This window comes from Drosophila montana, unplaced genomic scaffold (genome assembly GCF_035044405.1).
Source record: "Drosophila montana isolate Dmon_TW-CO22-7 unplaced genomic scaffold, ASM3504440v1 contig_3617_1, whole genome shotgun sequence".
Classification (NCBI taxonomy): domain Eukaryota; kingdom Metazoa; phylum Arthropoda; class Insecta; order Diptera; family Drosophilidae; genus Drosophila; species Drosophila montana.
Window position 1 is genome coordinate 275,696 of NW_026998502.1, and position 26,032 is coordinate 301,727.

The 26,032-nt window shown below is 40.8% G+C and overlaps 1 protein-coding gene across 3 annotated transcripts in view; it reads left to right on the plus strand.

Moving 5' to 3' along the window:
* Nucleotides 1-26,032, plus strand: part of CLIP-190 (Cytoplasmic linker protein 190) — a 31,629-nt gene that overhangs the window by 4,095 nt on the left and 1,502 nt on the right. The window contains exons 3-15 of one of the 3 annotated variants that reach the window (XM_064692499.1): nt 8,031-8,093; nt 12,904-13,029; nt 13,142-13,183; nt 15,481-15,636; nt 15,707-15,919; nt 15,983-16,148; nt 16,235-16,412; nt 16,593-16,655; nt 18,012-18,122; nt 20,462-20,572; nt 21,995-22,061; nt 22,127-25,611; nt 25,675-25,802. In XM_064692499.1, coding sequence (XP_064548569.1) covers nt 8,031-8,093; nt 12,904-13,029; nt 13,142-13,183; nt 15,481-15,636; nt 15,707-15,919; nt 15,983-16,148; nt 16,235-16,412; nt 16,593-16,655; nt 18,012-18,122; nt 20,462-20,572; nt 21,995-22,061; nt 22,127-25,611; nt 25,675-25,802 — 4,909 coding nt within the window. Of the gene's footprint in view, nt 1-8,030; nt 8,094-12,903; nt 13,030-13,141; nt 13,184-15,480; nt 15,637-15,706; nt 15,920-15,982; nt 16,149-16,234; nt 16,413-16,592; nt 16,656-18,011; nt 18,123-19,722; nt 20,358-20,461; nt 20,573-21,994; nt 22,062-22,126; nt 25,612-25,674; nt 25,803-26,032 lie in introns of those variants that run through there. The other 2 variants (XM_064692496.1, XM_064692497.1) reach the window with 2 other exon arrangements.

Genomic DNA, 26,032 nt, shown 5'->3' on the forward strand with positions numbered 1-26,032 from the left:
TTTATTTATAGAGCATTCAATTGAGCAACACACTTGCGCCCGCATATCCTCCATAGAATCTCCGGCCGGAGACTACATTCAATTTGTTATTTCTGCGATAAGTGCTAAAAGCCAAACGCAATTCAGTTTCAGACTCGGCAGGCATTATATAGGCGCCACGATCATCAATCAGTGCACGCACCCATTTCCAATATGAATCTTAAAACGAGAGAGTGTTCGACTATCAAATACACTAAGTTTCTTCAGCTCGTTGTAATTTCGCAATTTAATCAAAATCCCTTGAAATTTTGATAAGTTAATTCAGATCACGAATAAGTACGTAAGCGAATTATGACCTGCACAACTTTTTTATATGCTACGTTTCTAAGAGGTATGCAAATCACTTTGAAAAGTGTGGCAACCCTTGCGAAGCTTTGCCCCCCAATAAAAAGACGATCAGCGCTCCGCTTTTGTTTGCAAAATCTTTAAAGTACGCGTCCGTGTTACGAGCTAAATGAGAAAAAAGTAAAATAACTTTACGGTTTTTCGTGTCGTCGTTTATTCAATAAAAACACTGTTGCTCCACACACACACACACGCGCACGCACACACACACATAGACGAAAGCAACACTGCGCTACAAAGCTTGGTTCGTTTATTCGCTCTGCACTCGGCTCTCGCGCTCTCGCGCTCTCTGGCTCTCTCGCGCTCGCAAAGCTCGCAATTGCTGACTTCTCGCAATTTCGCAAAACTTGCGCTTTTCAGTAACTTCAGCGACTTTTTGCGAGACGGACGCGTTTTTTGGGAACTACTTAATAGATGCGGGCATCAGCTCTGGCCAGCATATCAGGCTTCAACTGAACAATACAGCTATATACTGCAATATACTGGAATACGCCGTAGACATTAAACCGATTTCCATTGGTCTGTCGAATCTCAACTAATTTTCTGTTACAAATCTAAAAAAAAGGTGAATTTCTGATAAAACAAAAACAAAACAAAAAATCAAAACCCAGAAAGTAAAAGTTGTGACCCTTTTGATTCGAGTTGTTGTTGTCCTCTGTGCTGCCCTATAAGGAATATCCGAACTTGTGCTCTAAGTGCTCTGAAAATGTCTTCATTATTGTTATTCGTAATATCTGCCGGTTGTTTCTTAACATATGTGTGCATTAACATATATTCCAGATGAATATATATTCCAGCTGAATATATTTGCCAGCTTTAACAGTTTCTGTTGTTGTTTTCCATAAATGTTAACCTTGAGTTGCTTCTGTTATTAACAGCTATATTTACATAAAATATTGCTCTAATTGGAAAAGCTACATAGGAGTCGATTGGCTGACATTTTTCTTATGTTTCATGAGGCTTGACAACATTTTACTTTGATTTCGCACTTTTTATTGCCCCATTGATAAGATAATTATAATTGGCAACACTTAGTTACTGTTTTTTGCTTGCTGTAGTCGAGTTTTTGAAACACATTTCTTATCATTCCTTTAGATATTGTCTTTTTGTTTAACGCCAAATTTAATTTTATAGCACGTTGATAGGAATCATTAAGGGCGCGGCCCAGCACTTTTACTCCTCAGTTAGGAATTATGACTAACTCTCTTTGTACGGAATTATACCCTGAAGGTTAGATGTATTTTCCCAGATTCTATTATCTTGCTGTTAAAACAAGCTACACATATTTTTTGGCCCTGAACTCAGTTACACTGTAATTTGGTCAACAGCGGTTAGTCAGAGTCTGTCTCCAGTCTGTCTCCAGCATTGAGAATCACGTGTATTTCGCTTGGCCCACAATATTAACCTTAGCCGTTCCATAGACTTTCAACTCAAAACAACAACAAAGTTGTCGCCGCATCTCAAGTAAAAGCGCAGCAACAACAACAATGATAGATAAATAAAAAGCACCAACCGGATTTTGCTATATTGAAATTTGCGGTTAACCGCTAATTAGTTATAAAAATGTATTATTGTCTATTTAAGTTTTGACGGCAGCCAATAGACAATTGATGAAATACACAAATAAACTTACTGTCCCTTTTGATAACCTTTGAAAATACGACGTAAAAGCCTTAAAGCCTAATTCCACTGTCAACATTTCTTAAATTTGCAAAAAATGTTGGTATTCGACCCGAGTAGTTCGTGTTTTTTGTGATGATTTATCGAATTTCGCTCTTCGGTAAATCAAATCAAACCGATCAGCTGTTTATTTAAAGCAGCGGTACTTTTGCCGTTTCATATGTTAACGACAACTGACATTTGCTAATGGAAGCGCAGAATGTGCAGTTCGTAAATGTAACATATTTTGAGCACAGTGGAATCAGGCAATTAGTATTTTATGTAAACAAATGTATAAATAGAAAAGTGCAATCAGTTATTTGTGCAATTAAAAAGTTTTTGGAATTTCAAATGTTTTACACATAAGGGCAGCTAAATGCGTCGTACGTCATTTAAACATCCAACTGTTAATAAGTATTACCGTACAGTAAAACTTCTAACGGACTCCCTGGGGCTCCCTTTTTCCAGTTCAAAATTGTTCTCGCTCTCCATTCAAAATATCTCGAAGTGATGCATTTAATTGCAATTATCTAACATTTCCGTTAACAGAGCTTTTCCCGCGTTTTGCCTCTTTCAAAGGGCTTTGACTTAACTATCTTTTTCTATATGCAACTAAATAACTTTCGCATGTTTAGTTTTTACAATAAACACAAATAACATTAACATATTGCGCAAAAGTTTTTTTGTTGCATTTGTTGATTGTTGATTGGCCAATTTTTGGCATGGGCTGTGACGTGTTTTGGCCAAAACGCTTCACTTGCTAATACCCAATGCAAATTCGCCGGCTCGCCGCAAACTTTCTACTGTTCGTCCGGGGACGGGCTTTCTTTTCGGCCGGACGCGACGCGGTTGAGGTTCGATGAGAGACCTGCTCCATTCCGTGTAGCACATTTGCCACATTGTATAGAGCATAAGCATTAGACGAGACAATTGGCATTGTATTTTTTTCTTTTTGCTAATGGCATTTTATCAGCACAGCATTTTTGTGTATTTCGTTTATTTGCTTTTTGTTACTATCGCCTTTTTGGCTGCTTTTGACAACTGATAACGAGTCGGGCGAGTACACAACAAAAAAAACAGGCACCTATTTTATTTAGGCATTGCCAGTCCAAAATTTACCAGCTCTGCGAGCTATCTGGAAAACCCAACCGGGAGGTAAACATGCTCGAATTTAACTGCCAGCTGTATTTTCCGTCAGTTTGGTGATAAAAATAAACAAAAGACACGAAAACATTTAGTTAGGAATTTATGTTGCTTGTGATCTTCATTGAGACTCCCTATTTAAATTTAAATTTCGTAAGCCTCATTCCGGCTAGAAGATTTGACATGGGCTTTGAACTGGTTGTGAAGCTGGTTCAAACCCAATTTGAGCCAGATAATTCAGTGTTTGCCTTCGAACTTGTTTACAAATTCAAGTTTAAAACCCAAATCAACCTTTTTTAAATTATAAGTATTGTTATTAGCATTTGACAGCTTGGAATTCTAAAGCTTTCAATAGTTAAAGCCATTGCGGCATTAAGATAAGAAAGAGATATCATAAGGTTATGTTTACTTTTAATTGCATGCTGTTAGATATATGTATATATATAAATACCCTTGCCATGACGGAGCGTTGTGACCACGCCCCCTCCCTCACCTCCCCCTCGCTTACACAACTGAAGCGAACCAATTAGATATTTATTTTACACATTTTAAAAGGCAGCTGTGCGGCAAGTTGTGGGCGCAGATGTTACGAGGCTTTCGCCATATTTGTGAGCATCGATAAACTCAATAAGATAGCCCGTACTCAAGCCCGGACTGGACTATGTAGAACCATATCGTATTGGTAGCATCATTTATTTGGTCTGTTCTTTATGGTTTAGTCGTTAAATTTCTGTGTGTGAAATACAACAATAGATTCTGGCGTCATTTCGGACTTGTCGCTGTTTGAACAGTTTGTTTACATATTTGTTTATTATTATTGTTATTTATTTCTGTAGCCATTTTGGCGCAATGAGCTCAGCTTAGTTCAGTTTTTGTATTTGTTCTAGAATTCCAGTGCGCATCCGCGTAGGTGGCGTATGAGTAATATATCTGCTGCTGCTTCTGTTGCGCATACGCACCATTAGCCTGCATTGCTGCATATTGCTTGCCATAAATATATGACGACTTTTTAATTGCCACCAGGGCTGGCACATTATATGGCAATCAAGTCGCTTGCTAATTGCACTTTACACAAATTTGTTGTTGCCTTTTCCGCCGGCACCTTTTACTTTTTTTTTTTGTCAGCACCTGTAATTCAATTACAGTTGCTTTTTGGCAGCATTCGGCTGCTGCCGCATTTGGTTAATTAATTTTTATGAGCTACCACGTTAGGTCGCGCGGGATTTATTTTGCATAAGCGCGGCCCATGAAATGGCATTTAATTTTTTTTTTTGCTCGCATGTTGTCATAACTTTAGCTTAAACTGAAATATCATTCATGCAAGATTTTTTACTTATTTATTTTGTTATTCGCTTCGCTGCTTTTCTGGCCAAAAAGTTCTAAGCGGCTTCCATGTCGACGCAAACAAACCCATTAAGGCCACTAACTTTGTGCTCCATGCTGATTTGACAAAGAGTTCGCTCTCCAGCTGTCTACTAATGAATTATTAACCTCTGAGCTTGTATGTAATGTGCGCCTAATGGCAGAGTTCTTTATGCTTTGGACCAACAGACCAGACCAGTAGAGAGTAGAGAGTAGGGGAGTTGGGGAATTGTGGGTAGGGGAGTTGGGAGGAAGACCCAGCTGTTTTTTGTAACAGTTGCTTTGACATGTTCCTCATATACAGCGGAGATATCTCTCCCATTTACTTCCTTTAGTTATTTCATGCTCCAGCTAACATACTTCGCCGGCTTAAAAGAGCCTCAGGTGCCTACCCGGTGCAAATAGTGTCCATTAAACAAGCATTTTAATCACCGTCAAATGGTTTTATTTTTTCATTCGTGCACACTTGAGTGCTTTTAATTATTTCGAATGCGATATTGTTCTAAGGCACAGACAGACAGGCAAATAAATTAACGTGTCACTTACCGAAACACAAACAAACAAAAGCCCCTGTCGCAGCTATTTGCAATAATCAAATGTAGCACTCCAAAGTTCCATTTAACATGCTGCTAAGTGTTGCCAGCCCCAGGCAACTTCTAAGTACATCTCTGTTAATAATAAACAAATATATGTTCGAGAGAAAAAGCTGAAAAGCTTTGTTTAATTTCTACAGCAGAATTTGTTCGTCTCTTTTGATTACACAGCAAGGGATATCTCCCAGTCGAGCTATATAATGTGAATATGCAACCACCAGAGTTTATAGTTCGCAGTTCAAATTGCAGGTATTCAATCAACTACAAAATTCGGATAATACTTTGCCCCGAGATACTCCAATAACAGTTAACAACAACATGCCGAACGCCCACAGATAGTTAATCAAATGCCCAACCCAAAAGCGACTTTCAATTGCGTGTGGGTTGCATAATTTGTAACACAATTTAAGCAACAAAAATAAAATAAAAAATAATTATATATTTTTTCTTGCTATTATTTATGGCTACCGGGCCAAAAGAAGCAAATTACTGCGGCTCTTAATTGTATTTGGCCAAATTTGAAGGCTCTTTTCATAATTTTTGGCATAAAGCACAAAGCGTAATTAAGTTGTTTTTTCTCTCTCAATCTGGAGAGACACGCGGCAACTGTTGGCCCATCTATTGAGCCGTACATTTATTATTATTATTAATGTTCAATCAGTTAAGCAAAGCAAAAAGCCAAAAACAAAACATCTTCAATTCTATATTCAGCGCTTGTTGCTGCTTTACCTCATTTGTTTACTCTGCAAACTGTCGTGCCGCATTTTGTTGTTAATTATTCAGCTTGAAAATTATGAAGAATGCCGCAAGAACAACGCACGACTAGCAGATACCCAGTAAACAGTTATCCGAAAAAGAGTTGGAACAAGTTGACTAGATAGAAAATGTCTACAGCTTTCTAGTAAATATCAAAGCTTGTTACAGACTATTGGGGCTAAAGAGTCTTTTATTAGAGTAAAAATCACTTATTTTTCACCTGGTGAAGTGGATTTGCATTGATCTTTAAACTGTCATTCAATCAGTCGTTGTTGCTGCCTTTGCTCATTTGTTTACTCTGCAAACTGTCGTGCCGCATTTTGTTGTTAATTATTCAGCTTGAAAATTATAAAGAATGCTGCAATCGAGCAGTGCACGACTAGCAGATACCTAGTAAACAGTTTTTCATAAGACAGTTGGAATAAGTTGACTAGATACAAATGGTAGACAGATTTCTGCTTAATGTCAAAGTCTGTTACAGACTATTAAACATATCTGGCATCTTACTGTCTAAAGAGTTTTTTATTTATGTAAAAATCACTTGTTTTTCACCCGATCAGGTGGATTTGCATTGACCTTCAATTTGCCAATCAGTCTTTCATGCAGCACTGTGATACCCCGTTCATCTGCGAATGCTGGGTATAACTCAATTGTGTACATCTTCAATTTGCAATTTGCCGGCATTTTTTCGAGTGTCCATTTTTTCAGTACACGTAACGAATTCACGCCGTAAAATACCGGCAAATGTCAGAAGCCGGACAACGTTTTGCTGACGCGCGCTGATTTCAGTTGATTTTCGAGATTCGCACTGACGTTTTTAATAGGTCATTAAAATTGTGGCTAGTATCGTTCGCTGAAACGAGTTTCAGTTAAAGGTGATGGATCACCCCACAGACAGATGCTAAAGACGAGATGCTACGCGTGTGCGGGCTAAAGTGTCACGACTAGCTTTGAGTATCTATAAGATACATATATAAGTATCTTCAAATGATTATTGCTAGCTGTCGCATAACTGAGTATCTAAAATATATATTGTGGTATCTTCGATTTACTTTCGTTGGCTGTAAACGTACCTTGAGTATCTGAAAGATATTTAACTCGCCTTGGGTATCTATAAGATACATATATAAGTATCTTCTGGCTGTCGTCGCTTAAATGAGTATCCGAAAGATATTTTGGTATCTTCGATTACCCTTCGTTGGCTCTAGATCTACCAGAGTATCTGAAAGATATTTAAGTATTTAAGCTTTGAGTATCTTTAAGATACACATATAAGTATCTTCAATTGACTACTGCTGGCTGTCGTCGTCTAACTGAGTATCTTCGATTTACTTTCGTTGGCCGTAGATCTACATAGTATCTGAAAGGTATGTAACTCGCCTCTAGTATCTATAAGATACATCTCTAAATATCTTCAACTGACTATCGCTAGTTGTCGCCTGAGTATCTGAGGGATATTTCAGCATCTTTGATTTACTTTCGATGGCTTTAGATCTGGCTGAGTATCTGAAAGATATTGAAGTATCTTTAACTCACTTTGAGTATATTTAAGATGTTTATTTATCTTCGATTGTTATGCATAATAAGTATATTTTTAGCTGCGCTACATTCACCTGTTTAACGCTGTCTGGTTATCTCAGCGAGCGCTTTGTTTATATAACTTAACTGCGCTTAACTGTGCAATTTGTTAACTGCGCTTGTCCCAGCCCACACTCAAACAAACACACACAGATACACACACAAACACAGATACACAGACGAACAATAATATGTATCGAGTTGAAGTCGGTAATTTTACCGGCTACTAATTGCTATTTGCACATTTTGGCTTTTTGTTGTGCCGCCGCCGCCGCCGTTTGCTTTCTTGGCCAATTAGCTAGCCGGGCAGCTGGGCAGTTGCTTTGGCCTGAATATCGTATGAAACTCTGAATTATTGGATCCCTTTTGCCCCTATTGTGGGTCGTAAGTAGCTTTAATTTCAATTTAATTTGCCTTTTGTTATTCTCGTGGTCAGCATGTGCTCTTCATATATCTTTTATTGTTATTTGTTATATTGTTATGTTCATTTGCCTGACTTTTGTATTTTCTTTCTTTTCTTTGCTTCCGTTATACGTTTTTCGGTTTTATTTTTAGATACAAACAGCATGAGTCGTGAAAGCGATGACAATTTGAGTTCGATCAATTCAGCTTACACAGGTAAATATACATATATTTTAATTACATTTCTTTGCATTTAACTTCATTTGTACACTTGGCTTTCAAGATGCGTTTCATAAGTTGTTTAATTCCATGACATATTAATACGTTTCTTACTGCTTTTAATGGTTTAATTAACACATCGGGGTAAACATATCCATAAACTAAAAATAAAACGGCGTTAAAAATTGCATTTGACGGATCTAATCTAAAGTTAAATCGGCAACGCTTGAACATATTAATTTAACCATAATTTCAACTGGAAAATTTTTCCTTTTAATCTTAATTTAAGCTGCGATTATTTGGGTTCTAGATAAACTAAATCTAAATTGCAATTTTTTGTATTATTGCATCATTTTGAACAAGTTACAAAGTAAACCCAATACTTTAAATTGGAATCTTTTCCTGATAACCTAAAACCAAATTGCAAATATTTTGTATTTTTGCATAATTTTGAACTAGTTAGAAAATATACCCAAAATATGCACGCAAATTTTTCCCAGACTTTCTCCAATTCAACTTGACCTCAATCAGTTGATTGATCTATCCCAACCTCAATTACTTATTTTTGTATGCATCAACTGAATCTGATTTACAAATGATCACCTCAATTGACTGCGAACTGCGCCTTGGCAACAATTTCGACGACTTCCCCTGAACAATTTATTTAACTATTATTTCAGTTATAATTTTAATCGTTTATATTCCTATGCGAATAGTTGGCGCTAATCAAATAATTTTCATTAAGCAAATGTGTGTTCAAGTGTTTATATAATTGTTTTTAGATATATGCTGGGGTATTTCGAGTGCCCTTCTCAGCTGAGGTCTTTCCAGTATTTTGAATGCTAAACACGTTCTATGAATATGCGTATAAAATTATACAATTTAAATTGTAGTGTGAAATACGCGACACTCAAAAAAAAAAAATACACTGCAAATATGTGGGTAAGGGGGATGTTGGGGGTTTCTATAGATTGTTGCCGGCATATCAATAAATTTTGGAGTCACATGTTTTTGGTTTTATTTTTGTTATATTCTTGGCAGTCAAAAGTAATATTTATATTATTGACATTTTACGAATACGCCTTCGAAAAGTGGTTTGTGAAAACCTGAAAGCCAACAACTACGCAGCACCCGCGTCACGTAAGCATCTAAAATCTAAATACCAAAATCGACAAAGCCCGACATTCAAACCAGTTTTCCATTTGGTGAAATTCTCACAATAGCACAATCGCCTGGGCGTTGTTCTAAGCGCCTAAGCACAAAAGCTGGTGTTGAAAATATCAAAGAATATTATCATAGAAAATTAAATGCAATTATTGTTGTGTTCAAAGCAAATGCACAGAAATACAATTAATTGCGATAAAAATGCTGCATTTTAGATGAGCGCACAGTGAAGACTAACTAAGTGCTAAGCAAGGCGTGCCACAGTTAAATAAAAAATGTATTTAATTATATTTAAGTGTTTATTTTGGAATTATAATAAAATTGAGGCCAGGACCTATTATAATCAAGACCTTTAAGCCGAAGCAGTTGCTCGAAAACTCCAGCTGTTCATTTAAATCCAATTCGCCTGTCATACCAAGGCTTACTTCTTATTACTTATGTCCCTCTTACGAAACTTCACTGTAGCTGTTGCCCAAGCCATTCAGCGGCACTTGGCTGCTGTGCGGAATGTGTTGGTAGCAACTTTTGTCGGCAACTGTTGTCGGCATTTGCCGCAAAAAGAGATTTGCATCTAGTTTTACCTGCCGAAAAGTCATGTAAGTCGTGACCAGTGTGACCAGGCAAAACGACTACAGCTATCTAGCAGCCGCCCAATGTGGGACGAGAAGCGAGCACAACCCGAGCAACAGCACCCACTTGGACTTGGACACAAGTATCTGTATCTGTACCTGTATCTGTATCTGTATCTAGAATCTGTAGCTGAGAGTTCGATTTGAGATAGCGGCGACCTACACGCTATGCATTTGCCTCAGAGACATGCACTTGCACACAGTTTAGCTTAATTAAATGTTGTTTAATCATTTCAATAGATAATGAGCCCATGACATGTTCGCGCTGTGCGCGCTGTGTGATTTATCGGGCGAACATGCGAGCGCACGCCCGATCCGATCCGATCAGATCCATAAATGGACGCGTCCATCCATTTGGCCAGAGTCGTGAGCAAAGTGGGTCGGCTGCGTTTGTTTGTTTTTGTTTTTTGGCCAAAACAACATTAGGCAGCATTACGTAGACGTAGGCCATAGACTCGGGGCGCCACACTCACGCCGCAGCGCAGTGGACGCAGCGGCCGCTTTGATGATTCATTGCGTATCTGTCAGATACATGAGTTCATTAGTGTAGACACTGAATGTCAACTGCAAGGAAATGTATTTTTAGCATTCACAAACACATTCGCGCAAAAACACGTTTAACAGTTAAACGCTAAAAATCAACAATTCAGATTTCCATCACTCGCCCAGCCGAGTTGAGCTGCAATTAATGAAGGTTCCAGCGAATGGCTGCTTATGACTGATCTATTAGCACCAAGCGACTCTCTGGCCTTGAAGGTAACTGCATGCACATATTCTTGATCTAAAGAATGAGCTAAACCTAACTTGAGAGAGTCCATTTTTCAGTCAAAAACCAAGTCAAATATTACCTAAATGTTGAGCTATAAGTTCCCAACTTAAACTCAAACTCAGCCAATATATATAATAATAAATAAATATTTTCTGCAAAATTTACCTTAGATTTCAAGCTTAGCCGACTTTCATGACCAATAATATTATATTTATATTTTCTGCAAAAATTTCTTGTCAAAAATCAAATCAAATATTACTTAAATGTTTGGATATAAAGTTCAAGACCAATTATATAATATTTTTATATATTTTCTTATATACTTTCTTTAAAACCAATTATACAATATTTTTATATATTTTCTGCAAAGATTTTCATGGACTTCAAGCTTAGCCAATTTTCATGACCAATGATATTATTTTTATATATTTTCTGCAAAATTTTCCTTGGACTTAAAACTTAGACAATTTTTATTATTTACTTTTATATTTTCTGCTAAACATTTCCATTTAAGCGTAGAACTCTCAAGTGCTTGTCTTTTATTAAAAAAGGGCTAAAAGCCAATTGAAAAGAGTTTCGCTTGTTTGGACACAGTGAAAGTCTTAGCATGATAGATAAATTGAAGGGAGTCCATATTTGTAGATACAGATACATTTGCCAGACACAATGGTCTGTGGGGATAATTAAAAAATTGCAAGCGTCACGAAATATAATAGCAAATAATAACAAATTGTCTTGACTGATCAGACACATATATATACAAATGGGTAGAGGGGGAGGGGGGGGGGGGTCAATGTATCTTTTGAGCAACAATTGAACCTTGAAGTTGCTGCTGCTGTGCGTTTTTGGCCACGTCATGCTTGGCTACCGTTCGGGCAGCTCTAATGGCTGGCAAAGGCTTTTCGCGCATCTTCAAGATACATTTTTATTGCAGACAGCCAACAATAACAACAACTGCAAGAAAAAGCCAATTTCGAGCTGACAAAAACACAATTAACTACACGGCCGTAAATTAAGCGGAAACCAAAATCGTGCAATCGCACAAAATGTTTATATTTGCTTTCTGTCTGCATCTTTTGCTCTGACTCTCGCTGCTGCAATTTGCTACCAAACTGTCGACAATTTAATTGATTTATGCTTTTTTATTTTGACGCTTGCAAATTTACGACAATTGATTTCGAAAGTCAGCAGCAGCAGCAAAGAGAGAGAATGTCGCCTAACGGAGTTCACTTTATGATTAGCCATAAAATACGTTTCTCTAGCTACTTTTTAAGATTTCTCATTTTTTTATCTGAGCAGTGAAAACAGAAAGCTTTTTAAGAACAAGACAATAATTAGAGACTTTGGGAGATATAAATAAAATACTAACTGTTCCCTTTTAAGACATAAAACCTGACTCTTAGGTTTATTTATACCCTCAATTTTACACTCCGGCATATCAGCAAAACAAAAGCTCTTTCTAAAGACAGACGATTGGAGAGTCCAACCATACTTTTTACATTCTGAATTATAACCTTCGAAATCCAATCTCTTTATACTTGTAAGATAAAGTTCAGCAGATACACCTGAAAACATAAAGCTTTTTAAGAACAACACAATTATTAGCAACCTTGGGAGATATAAATAAAATAGTAATAAATTAAACAGTAATAAAATAATATAAAATATGTCTGTTAGGTTTATTGATAGCCTCAGTTTTACACTCTGGTATGTCACCAAAACAAAAGTTCCTTCTAAAGACATACTATAGTACTCTTAATACTCTACTTTTTACTGTCTTTCCCATTCTTTTCAAATTTGTTAAAGTAAAGTTCAGCAGATGCACCTTTCTAAATCGCAAATGCCTCACCCTTTAAACACGTATTTTTTTCTCACAAAACAGCTCAGTTGAGAATTTGATTTTAAGCACCTGCTCACTCTGGAAAGTTCTTTCAGTTAACTGACTTACCAACTGCTTGCGGCTAATAACTGATTAAACAACAACAACACAGAACTGACAACTTTCACATAATAATAATTTACCAGGCCCGGCTACGAGGCATGGGTCCGTTGTATGTGATTAACACAAATTCGCTAATTATTAACTAACCACGGGCAAAACGTAAACAGACCTCGAATGAACTCCGATCTGTGCGCCACCCAAAAGCTAAAACCGCAAAAAAAAGCGACGCCCAAATGCAGTTAACATTTAACATTTATGTAAATCGCGTCTATATAGTAGTACTTATATATCCGATACTCGTAGATCTCTATCAAGAGACTGTCAAGCGCTTTACGCGCTCCTCGCTCTCGCCCACGTCCGACTGGGAACGCTTCTCGCCCGGCCGCGGATCGCTTAGGTCTCCCTCCGACAATGGACGTCGCACATCTTGTAAGTCTGTCCAACTGAGATACCCCCCGCACCCCACCCCAAGCACACCTGCATGCTGTAAATGTATCTGTAACTGTGCTTTGTTTTTGTTTTCGTTTCGATTTAACCATAGACGATTATTATCTTGAGGCCACGGGTCGGCGTCGCAGCTCAGGTAAGCAAAAGAGCAGCTCACGAACTGTTCTATCTGTGTATATCGAAATAGATACAACCATATGTCTCTATCTTGCTCGAGACGTGCCACACTCACACACACACACATGCACACAACATGTCAGTTAGATATTTGCGCAGGTGGTTTATTTGAGTCGATGCCAGTTGCTGCTCGCACCTTAAACGGACGCTACCACGATTTATGGCCCGTCGCTAGCTTTACCTGGTACTGATCTAACCCGCATTATAAGATTCAAAAATTGTCAAATTAACAAAGCCTAATGAGCCGTTACCAGCAATTAAGCACTGTTACAACGCGTGTGGGTGTTCACTGTACAGCTGAGCCAGCTAATCTGTGGATATTACAACTAAAGCCCCATCAGCTTAATGCGTGACATGGGTCAGATAATATTAATTTATTTGCATACCCTTGCAGAGGGTATTATAACTTTGTCTCAAAATGTGTAACGCATAGAAGAAGACATCTCCGAGCCCATAAAGTATATATATACTTGATCAGTATCAACAGCCGAGTCGAGTCCGTCTGTTTGTTTCTATGCGAACTAGTCTCTCAGTTTTAAAGCAATAATCATGAAACCCTTTAGAAGTGCCTCTTTCTGTTGCACGCAGTACATATGTCGGAACCGGCTGAATCGGATCACTATAGCATATGGCTGCCATAGGAACGATCGGTCGAAAAGTAGTTTCTTGTATGAACAACTTTTTTATTTATTAAGATATCTTGACCAAACTCGGCATTTAATAGTTATACTATGCTCCTCATATAAATGCCAAATCCTATCAACATCGGACCACAATATCATATGGTTGCCATAGGAACGATCGTTCGAAAATTAACTTGTTGTATGGAAAACTTTTTTGTATTTCAGGATATCTTGTCCAAACTCGTTTTTTATAAGTTTCACTATGTTTTCTACATTTATGCAAAATCTTATTTACATCGAACCACTTATCATATAGCTGCCCTAGAAACGATCGGTCGAAAAAGAGGTTCTTGTATGAAATAATTTTTGTTTTTCAAGATATCAACCACACTGGGCATTAACTAATTTCCCTGTGCCCTTATGCAAGGGTATTAAATCTTCGGCGTGCCGAAGATAGCCCTTCTTTCTCATTAAAATTGTTGTAGGCAAATGCAAGTTGTTAAGTACGTTATTTGTGTAATGTGCCGACCTTCAAGTTATTCCCCGTAAAACTTAATTGCGAAGCTAGAAGCGAAATATAGAAAGCTATACTTAGGTTGAAGCTTTGTTTAAAGTGATATAATTTATATACTATAAGCAAGTCCAGAGTGTGTCACATATGTGACTCAGTCGAATATTATCAAAGCAGAACGTTAAAGCAAACTAATAATTATTTAATTTAGTACATTTAACGAGCAAAGTAGCGCAACTAATGTTCGATTAACCCGACCCCCGACAAAATATATACAATATGTTTGGCTAATGCATATGCAAAAGTTTATATTTATATAATAGTTTTTTTTTTGCAAACTCAAACTTGACACCTTTATGCAGGCAAGCAAAGAGCATGTCTTGCGTATCGCAGCGGCAAAAATTTGAAAACCTAATGATGAAAAATTTAACCAAATTATCATATTAGATGTGGGCGAAGCGCTTGACGTTGCAGCTTTAAAAAATAAATTAATGGAGGAGCCAAACAATAACAAATTATGACATAGGTTGCATGCAATCTTTGTTTATTTATTTTTCATATTTTGTTGTTGCGTAATTTTCCAGTTAATTATTTTTTCATTTAAAAGCCATTTATCAAATATCAACAAGTAATTTGTTAAATTAAAGCCAACTTTTTAAGGCGTTGCCAAGTCAAATCAGAAGATCTATCAAGTGCATATGGATTAGTGCTGAAATATATATAAATATATATATATATATATATATCTATAATAATCAGCGGGTAATAGCCAATATCCGTTCTACACAAGCTGTGCGGGGGATCGTGTTGTAGTCATTTTTTATATGACAGCTTCAAATGGTTTTCATTGACTGCAAGCGACATATGCAAATTGCACTAGAACAATTTGCATATGACATCATATTCGACTATACTATATATATATATATATATATGTATATATGTGTACGTATATAGAAAAACGACTTGAACAGAGTTTTGAACGTGTGTGTGAAACATTATGAAACGCAGCCAAAACATTGAGAGTTCATTGCTGATTGATGATAATAATAATCAAATACTCATCTATGTCATCTCCTCCTCGATCCCTCTCCTCCCCTCCCCTCTCCTGCTAATTGACAGATCACAACAGCACCGTGCTGACAGCCAACACGGAGCAGTTCATAATTGGCCAACGCGTGTGGGTGGGCGGACTGCGTTCCGGCCAGATAGCCTACATAGGCGAGACACACTTTGCGCCCGGCGACTGGGCAGGCATTGTGCTTGACGAACCAAATGGTAAGCGACCGATCGAACAGGTGACACTCGCTATGAAGTCAACTAAAACTGACACCTTGATTTGTTGCAGGCAAAAATGATGGCTGCGTCTCGGGCAAGCGTTACTTCCAGTGCGAGCCAAAGCGCGGCATCTTCTCGCGCCTTACACGGCTTACGACATATCCGCTGTCGGGCGCAATGACGCCCACGTCGCCGCTGGCGAAGAACTCGCCGGAACGTTCGCGCACGGGCTCACCAACGGCCAGCCTGCGCAGCTCCATGCTACGCAGCCCGGGCACGGGCAGTAAGTCCAGCTGATCTGTTAAGGATTATATGTAGAGTTATCTTTAACTATGGCTCTTTGCAGAGAACGGTCTGACGGTGGGCGATCGTGTGATTGTCTCATCGGGCTTTGGCAGTCGGCCGGGCATCTTGCGCTACCTGGGCGAGACACAGTTCGCACCTGGCAACTGGTGCGGCGTCGAGCTGGACGAGGCCAGCGGCAAAAACGACGGCGCCGTCGATGGCATCAGGTAAAGCGTCCATAGTGAGACCTTACATTTGGTGTTTGTAGAACTTTAGACTTTAATTACTGTCTAATTTATTTACCTTCTTGTAGATATTTTGAGTGCAAGCCGAAATTCGGTGTCTTTGTGCCAATTGCCAAGGTGTCGCTGTCGCCGTCGACAAAGAAGACGCGTCTGTCGCGCGCCGGCTCGCGCGAATCTCTCACCTCGATCGGCACCATGAACAGCATAGCCACAACAAATACATCGCGTATGCGCATGAATGCACAGGTATAAGCCGGGCCTGCACCATGCCACACATGCCACACACACGTTATCAGTTTTCTGTTACCTTTTACCAGTTACCTGCCACAGTTATGCTGATATCTAAGCCTAATACTGTTAATTTTAACCGTTAACTGTGTTCAGTTTTTTTTTATTACTAACTAATTTTAATCCCCTCCCACGCAGCGCAAATCGAGCACGCCCATTCGGCCAATTGTAACGACGCCAAAAAGTCAATTTTCCATGCAGGTATGCAAAAACAACATCTGTTCGCCCGCGCGCTGTTAGTTAACATGCACGCCTACTGTAAACCCGCCTGTTAAAGTCGCTTGAGCGTGTCTTTCTCTGTGTGTCTCTATTGACTAAACAATTAGCTAACCTAGCTTCTAAGCCTGCCACTAACCCCCTCCCCCGCCCCCCAACTAACTTGCCACATGACACATTGCCAAAATGAGCCCAACTAAACATGTACAAAAATATATATTTATAAAATATACGACTTTACTTGCACCCTTTTTGGCTTATCTTATATGTATCTTCGTGTATATATGTTTTGCTGTATTTTTTATTATTTTCTTTTCGTTTTCGAATATACTCGTACACCTTCTGCATAATAAATACCTACGATACAAATTTCTATTTTAGTGCACGCTTTTGTGTGTTTAAATTTACATTTTATTTTGTTATTTTTTGTTACGCATGCGCACAGAATTTGTCTCCTGTTTTATATCTATCTTGTTTGTTGGGTTGCCAAAGGTTTGCTTTGCAATACAGCTGCAAGACTATCGTTAGTTGTAAATTTCTTTACTATTAATTAAGATGAAATATGTTAAAATGTGTCTTTTATAATTAAAAGCCTGATTCCACTATGCTCAAAATATGTTACATTCACAAACTGCACATTCTGCGATTCCATTAGCAAATGTCAGTTGTCGTTAACATATGTAACGGCAAAAGTACCGCTGCTTTAAATAAACAGCTGATCGTCTGATCGTTATCTTTAAATGTTAAAAACTGTGGGATTAGTAGAATTTTAAATTATAATTTTAAGTTACCGATAACCTTTTTTGTTATATGTATAAGCTGTTTATGGTAATGGTACTTCGATATTTTCCATAACATCGATGCGAAAATCATAAAAAAAAAAACACGAATTACTCGGTGTGAATACCAACAATTTTTTGCAAATGTGAAAAATGTGGTTTCTACAACATACTTCACATTCGCAAAAAAATGTAACATTCGCAAAATGTGTAAGAAATTATAGGAAAACGTACAGGCAAGATACTCTACATTCGGAAAAATTTAACATTCGGAAAAAATGTAATAAATGTTTATAGTGGAATTAGGCTATAAGAATGTATTTTCAAATATTTAACCCGTATTCGTAAGTTAACATATTTAAATATAGATTGGATTAGGCATTTTCAATAGTCTTGCAACTATATGCTGCACCCTGTATATACACACACACACACACTTGAGCACAATATTTTTTGTGCAACTTTTCCTCTTATTTTGGGCATTCAGTTGTAACTCATGCGCTTGTTGTGCCACACACACACACACACACACACACACACACGTACATTCTCTCTCTCACAGGACCTGCTGCGCGAGAAGCAACAGCACGTGGAGCAGCTGATGGTGGAACGCGATCTGGACCGGGAGGATGCACAGAACCAGGCGCTGCAGCTGCAAAAGAACATCAATGAGGTAATTATCTTCACCGATACAATGTACATGCCGCTGCCCTATGCGGATCGCAGTCGGCCCTTCCGCCTGCGGCCGACGAGCCACAGCAGCAGTCGCACAACAACAACAAGGCCAACAACAATTTCAGCCAGACAGCCGCTGCAGCAACAGCAACAACAACAACAGCTACAACAACTGCAACAACTGCAACAACAACAACAGCTACAAAAATCGCGATCCGATAAACCAAAGAAAGTTTGGTTTTGCGATAAAAAGAAACTATTTCCAGTTGGCTAAAGTCCAGAGAGAGAAACACTCGAATGTTTATTCAGCTCAGCTTTGATTTGGTCTTTATTTTTTTTATAATTTTCAAAAGCTGTTGCAATTGCAAAAAAAAAAGAAGGAGTGTAACCCACACACACACACACGCATGCACACACTCACACACACACGCAGGCGCTCACCTGTGCTGAATTGTTTAAACAAATTGTTTTTGCTCACCTGGTTGGTTTTTTCTTGTCTCCGTGTTAACATTTTTGTGTTTCTTTACGTTTTTTTCTTTTTATTTATTTTTTGCTCTCTCATTTTCTTGTCGTTTGTCAATTTTACACACTTAACTTGCGCACGTTACATTTTGTTCATTTAATTGAAACTTTTTCCTATGATTTTTGGGCGCTCCTCAAGCTGTCAATTGGCCACGCATAAAATGCGCTAACTGCATGCACCGAAAAAAGTACAAATTAGTCGGTTGGAATTCTCAAAACTTTTCCATGCTCCATTCTCCAACTCGGCCAAGGTTCATGCGGGTTCATCATCTTAACAAGTCGCTAACGAGCTTAACAATGTCAACAAAAAAAGAATTGAAATTCTGTTTAAATTTTGGGTAAATCATATCACGACACGGTGCTAATAAACTTGCACAACATGGACTCCACCTAAAGTAAACTAATCTCTGTAGAATGTTTATCTCAATTACGTTTACAATTTGGTGGTATTAAATCTCTTAGGTGAGGTAAAGGATTTAACATGATTTTATAAGTCAGCATTCCTGCAACTAGTTGAGAATGGGACATTTTTCAAGACAATTCATTTTTACACGTATCAAAATAACTGAAGTATTACAAATTAATCCCTTTCACGGTGTTAGCATAACTGACTATTTTCACACCTGTTCCAAAAAAAAATTTGCCGTATCTTAGCACAATTGCACGCATAGAATAGACAGCTTGACTGGAAATATAATTTCTTTTATATGGGATTGTTGTCTATTTTGAGTCCGGGGGGTTTCGTCTTGTATTGTTTTATGCTTTTATTTACATTTGTTTATCTGTCTTTTCTTTTATTTTGACATTTTTATTGCGGTTTGTTTTTGAATAAATTTGAGTTACGTCTTACGCGTGAATATCTCTTTTATCTACCTCACATCACATTCTCCGTAAATGTCGTGCGCACTTTGAGTTGTGTTTTTTTTTTTTTTAATTGGCAAAATTTCACAATCCGACAACCAACCACAGTTCTAATCCCCTGTCGCTCTTTTTAACGCAAAACCAAAATATCGAAATTCTCAAACTCTGTACAACGACTTTTACGCACCACTGTATGTACCTGTTCATTTTTATAGCAACTGCTGATCGAGGCCGATCGCTGGAGGCGCCTGATAGCCCGGCATAGCATTCGTCTGGCCGATCTGCGACGCGAGTTCCGTGGCTGGTCGGGCAAGCACGAGAGGCACTGCATCCTGCACAGTGTCCTGACACCGTTGCGCATCAAGTAGAGGACCGTGCTCCTTACCTGTGCTTACCTGTGCCGGGGCTCAAATGTTGTTTAAACGAAAAACCTTTGATGAATGCGTTTTGGGAAAAAACCTGACATTGAAGTTAATTGCCGAAGTCTGGACAGCGTTTTATGCTGAAAACCAACCAAAAAACTATTTACGATATTCACCTATCACAAAACAAACATGAGCCACAAAAAGCCCAATTGAATTGAATTGAATTTTCATGTTCTGAATGGTTTTTTTTTTATTTTGGAATACGAATGAGAAATATGCATATATTATACATATATATATATATATAAAGATATATACACTTAAAAATGGAAATTGGAAAACCTGTATAAAATTGATTTTATGAAAGCGAATTTTCTTGCTGTTGGTCTAGTTGTACGATCTACGATATAAACAAAACTTACTTACGATATAACAAAAAATTAAAATACATTACCCGATATCAAATATACGATATACAAATATTATTGCAAGGCATTTTGCCAATTAGTGTTGTTTTATTTGCCTTTACACTTGGAATTTAATTTAATTCAATTTCTTCCTGCTCTCCACGCTCTCCTCTCCCCCGCAGCTAAAGTCACGCATTGTGCAATTGGAGTCGCAATTGGGCGACGAGCGCAAGAAATCGGAGGAATTGCAATTTACCATAGATGAGGCACAATTCTGCGGCGATGAATTAAATGTAAGACAGCTGCAAAAAGATATGTGCATTGACTGGAATAGTGCTGCAGATATTAGGGTTAGGCTTATGGTTCTTAAGTGAGATTTTTCCAAGTCCTAGTAATAAACTTATAACTAGCAATGCTAACAGACTCTATCGAATAGATGGGCTAGAAGCACAATTGAAATTACCAGAGTAATGCTTTTCCTTCAATCAATTGGTAAATAATTTATATTTTATTTATTGAGCTCAGAGCCAGCCAAATTCGATCAACCCCCAATCATATTTTATTTTTTTTCTTTACACTTTATTTATTTACACTCTGTCTTAAGACAATGAATAAATTTAGTTAGCTATAATTCAAATTAACAGGAATAGAAAGTTTCCAGTGAAACGTACTATTATATTTGACTTATTTTGTATGTTAGGTTGAAGTTGTAATTATTTAATTTATCTAGCCGGGAGATCGAGAATATAGAGTGCATGTTTATATATATGTATATATATTTGAGTTTTCTTACTGCTAGACTATTATCTGTTAGCTTTAAGGCTAAAATAGGTGGCTGTGAAGTCTATCAATGTATTTTGTACTAATTTTATTTATTTCTTCTCTTACATAAGGATTTTTTAGATCTTTTTGTATGCTTGCATTAAAAATGTAGAAAGGAGCATTTACTAGGGATCGCAATGTTTTTGACTAATAAATATTGTTTTTTTTTTTAATTATTTTATTAAAACAAATTTCTTAGTATTATAAATAATTCTCACTTACGGCTAACTGGAGCCGATTAATCAATGAGTTATGATTCGAATTTCAAAAGTTATATTATTTCAGTTTGGTTCAAATTGTTGTTACTCAGATTTATTTAGCCTGAAAATTCAATACTGCTGCCAGTTATCCGAAGAAATAAGGCGTAATTTTAATTGATTGCTACAGGAATTTTTCAACAGCTAAGGCTTCTAATTATTTTTAGTCGATTTCTTCGTCATTCCCAAATTGTTTATGCAAAGATTATTTTGCCCGAAAATGATAAAAACGTAGCCAGTTTTTCGCCCAAAGAAGGTGTCATTTATATAAATGGCTTAGTAATTAATTTTTCAACAGCTAAGGCTTCGAATTTATTTTTGTAGATTTCTCCCCATCATTCTCATAAGTGAACGCAAGTATTTAAAGGTTTTCGAGTACTTTGCTTGTGTAGTAAATTAATTTGTATAACTTTTATTAAATTAGTTATGAAAGTCCAGTGCCATGGGCCTTTAAGGCTTTGGATCATTTAAGCTTAATTGAAGTAAAAGGAAATTGATTTTTATTATTAATTTGATTGAGATATAAAAAAAAGACCAATCTCTGCACATTTTAAACCAGTCAATGCACATCTTCTAAAACTCCCGCAACAACTGCTCTGATTAGCCACTAATTCATCCATTTGTATTCCGGCGCAGGCTCAATCTCAGGTCTATAAGGAAAAGATTCATGATCTGGAAAAGAAAATAACGAACCTAGTCTCAGGTATAAAAGTTTCCCGCAAATGTCTTGGGCATTATTGCTATAAACTCTTGTTTCAACCCCCGCAGCCACGCCCAGTTTACAGAGCGCGCCGGCTGTGGACGAGAGCGTTCCATTGGCCAACGATCAATCGGAAATCGCTGCGCTGCAGGAGAAGCTAAGCGTCCAGGAAAAGCTGAGTGAGGCACGCCATACGGAGTCCTTGGAAGAGGAGAAGCGTTTGCGTGAGAACATCATCTACCTGCAGAAGGAAATCGCGACGCTTCAAGCGGAGCTGGTGGCCAAAGATGAGAGCCTGGAGAAGTTCTCGCTGTCGCAGTGCGGCATCGAGAATCTGCGCCGCGAACTGGCGCTGCTCAAGGAGGAGAACGAGAAACAGGCGCAGCAAGTCAAGGCCGACTTTGAGCAGCAGCTGGCGGAGAAGGCGGAGCAACTGCAGCAGGTCAGCGAAAAGTTGCACAAACTGAAATCCAACTCCGATACGCTGGAGAGCCAACGATCCACAGTCAACGACGAGTGCGATCTTCTGCAGACTGAGATTCGCTTGCGGGACGAGCAGATCCGAGAGCTAAGCCAGCAGCTGGACGAGCTGACGACGCAGCTGAACGTGCAGCTGGCGGACAGCTCCGCGCTGGACGAGATGCTCAGCCGCAACAGCAACGACAGCAAGGCGCAGCTGGACGAGCTGAAAGCGGAGCAGCAGCAGCTGAGGGAAGCGAACGAATCAATGGACCAGGAGAAGCGCGAACTGGAACAGCAGCTGAGCAGCTTTAGGGAACAACTCCAAGCCAGCGGTGATAGTAAGACGCACCTGCAGCAGCAGCTGGCGGAGAATGTGCAGCTAAAGGAGGCGAAGGAAGTGGCGGAGCAGAAGCTGCGCGGGCTGCAGAAGGAGCTGGAGCTGCTGCAGCAATCGACACAGTCGCAGCTGGAGGCTAGTCAGGCGCAGACAGTCGACACAGAACTGAAGCTGACCAAGTCGCTGGAGCAGCTGCAGCAGCAGCTGGAGCAGAAAACAAAAGTCCACGTTGAGCTAGTTAGCAGCCAGGAGCAGCTGCAGCAAAACCAGGTCAAGGAACGCGCCGAACAGGCCGCACAGCTAAGCCAGGCGAAGGCACGAACAGCGGAACTGGAAGCCACACTCAAGGCCACGCAAACCCAGCTGGAGCAACTGCAGCAACAGGCCACATCGAGCGACAAGGCGGGCACAGAGCAGCTGGCCAAGCTGCAGGCGGAACTAAGCCAGCTGCAGACCAAGGAGAGCGCGCGTCTGGCGGAGCTGGAGACGGCCAAGCTGCTGGAGCAGACGACGCGAGCAGCATACGACAAGCTGACGGGCGACCTGGAGGCAGCCAAGCTACAACAACTCCAAATGGAGACGCAGCTCAAGACCAGCACGGATGCCTGCGCCCAGCACGAGCTGGAGCTGGGCGATGTGAGGCGCCAGCACGCGGCTCTGCTGGCCAAATGCGAGACGCAGCAGCAGCAGGCGGAGACGGTGCAGGCGGAGCTGCAGGCGGCACGCTCAGGCGCAGCACAGCTGCAGGAGACGCTAAAGCAGCTGAACGAAGAGCTCCAAGCCAAGCAACAGAGCTACGCCTCGCTGGAGAGCGCGAGCAGCGGCCAGCGCATGGAGCTGGCCAGCGACAATGAGCTGCTGCAGCAAACCAATGTGCGGCTGGAGCGAGAGCTCAAGGAGCTGCAGCACAGCCTGGACAAGCTGAGAGCAGAGGCGGAGCAGAAGCAGACGCAGCTCGGCGAGCAGGAGCAGCTGGCCATAGAGCGCGACTTGGCGCTGGGCGATGCGGGCAGGCAGCGCGAGCAGCTGGAGGCGCGCTGCCAGGCGCTGCTGCAGCAGAACGAGACACTGCAGCAGCAGCTGTCCAATCTGCACAGCAGCTCCACAGACTCCAATGCCGAGCTGTTGAAACTGTCGCAGCAGCTGGTCGAGCACCAGCAGGCCAACGAGCAGCTGGCCACGAAGGGCAGCGAGGAGCGCGCCGCACTGGAGCGCCAATTGCAGGCGAGTCAGCAGCGTCTGGATGCGCTGTGTGGCCAGGTGGAGCTGCTGACGCAGGAGCTGGCCGCCAGCACGGAGCAGAGTGCGCAGCTCAATGGCAAACTCAAGGCGGAGCAGGAGCTGGCCGCCAAGCAGGCGCTGGATCTAAGCGACGCCCTGCGCAAGCTGGAGGCGTCTGCAGCCAGGATCGTGCAGCTGGAACAGCAGCAGGAGAAGCAGCAGCAGGAGCTGGGCAGCGTGAGAACTGAGAACGGCCAACTGAACGCCAAGCAGAATCAGCTGAACGAGCAGCTGGCCACGGCCCAAAAGGAGCTCGGCACGCAGCAGGATGCGGGCAGTGCGAGAGTCCTGAAGCTGGAACGGGAGCTGGAGGAGACGCGCCAGCAGCTGCAGGCCGGCCAGGTCAGCGAGGCAGCTGCACGGGAAAAACTGAAAGCGGCCGCGGAAGAACGTGAGGCCAAGCTGCTGGAGGAAGTGAAGCAGCTGCAGCAGCAGCTGGCCCAGGCGCAGGCGGAGCAGCAGCAGCAGAGCAGCGGGAACGAAGAGGCCATCAAGGAGCTGCTGGAACGGCTGGACATAACGAACGCGGAGCTGCAGCACAAGGAACAGCTGGCGCGCGAGGATGCACAGAAGATAGCGGACCTCAAGACCCTCGTCGAGGCCATCCAGGTGGCCAATGCGAACATCTCAGCGACCAATGCGGAGCTCTCCACGGTGCTGGAGGTGCTGCAGGCCGAGAAGAGCGAGACGGCGCACATCTTTGAGCTGTTCGAAATGGAGGCGGACATGAATGCGGAGCGGCTGATCGAGAAGCTGCAGGGCATGAAGCAGGACCTGCAGCAGACCCACAGCCAGCTCGAGTCCCAGCTGAGCAGCAACAAGGCGCTGGAGCAAAAGCTGCAGGAAATGCAGAAAAGCGAGGAGAGCTTGCAGGGCACAGCCGTTGAGGCGGCCGAGCAGCTGCGCCAGCTGCAACAGGCCAAGGGCGAGCTGCAGGATGCACTGCATCAAAGCCAGGCAAAGCTGGCCGAGACGCAGCAGCAGCTGCAAGCCAATCAAACCCAATTCGAGCTGCAACAGAGCAGCATCAATGAGATGCAGGAACAACTGCAGCGCGTGCAGCAGAGCGAGAAGGATTTGCAAGCAGCTGCCGCCAAAACCGAGGAGCAACTGCGTCAACTTCAGGCAATCTCGGCGGAACAACAGCAGGCGCTGCAGCAAAAGCAGCAGCTGCTGGAAAAGGGCAACGAATTCGATGCCCAGCTGGTGGAGTACCAAAAGGTCATCGACGAAATGGACGAGGCTTCCGGCGACAAGTCTGCGCGGCTAGAACAGCTCCAGAGTCGCGTCCGCGAACTGGAGATGGCCCTGCACGAGGCCAAGGAATCGGAGCAGCTTACGCACATGGAATGCCAGCAGTTGACACGGAAACTGCAGTCCCTGGAGCTGGACGAGGCACGTGAGATAATGGCGATGCGCGCCCAGGCCAATGTCGCCACCGCCAGCAGCCCAATTGTCGGCGCTAATGCGGATGTGAGTATTGATTGGAAAGCAATTCCGGAGAAAGTCGTACTTATTGATTCTTTATTTCTGCAGCTGGATACGGAAACTAGCCTGGCAAAGATTAACTTCCTCAACTCGATCATTGCGGATATGCAACAGAAAAACGATGCTCTCAAGGCCAAAGTTCAGACGCTGGAAACGCTGCCCATGGATTTCACCAAGTAACTAATATGGGAGCTATATAAATTTTGTAGGCAAATTACTTAAAGTCGGCACGCCGAAGATTTAATACCCTTGCAGACCCAACCTTTCCATAATGCTCATTGTGGTTTGCCCGTATCTAAGAACCACATGGAGAATAGTTAATGCCGGGTATGGTTGAGATATCTCGAAAAACAACAAAGTTTTCCATACAACAACTTAATTTTCGAACGATTGTTCTTACGGCAGC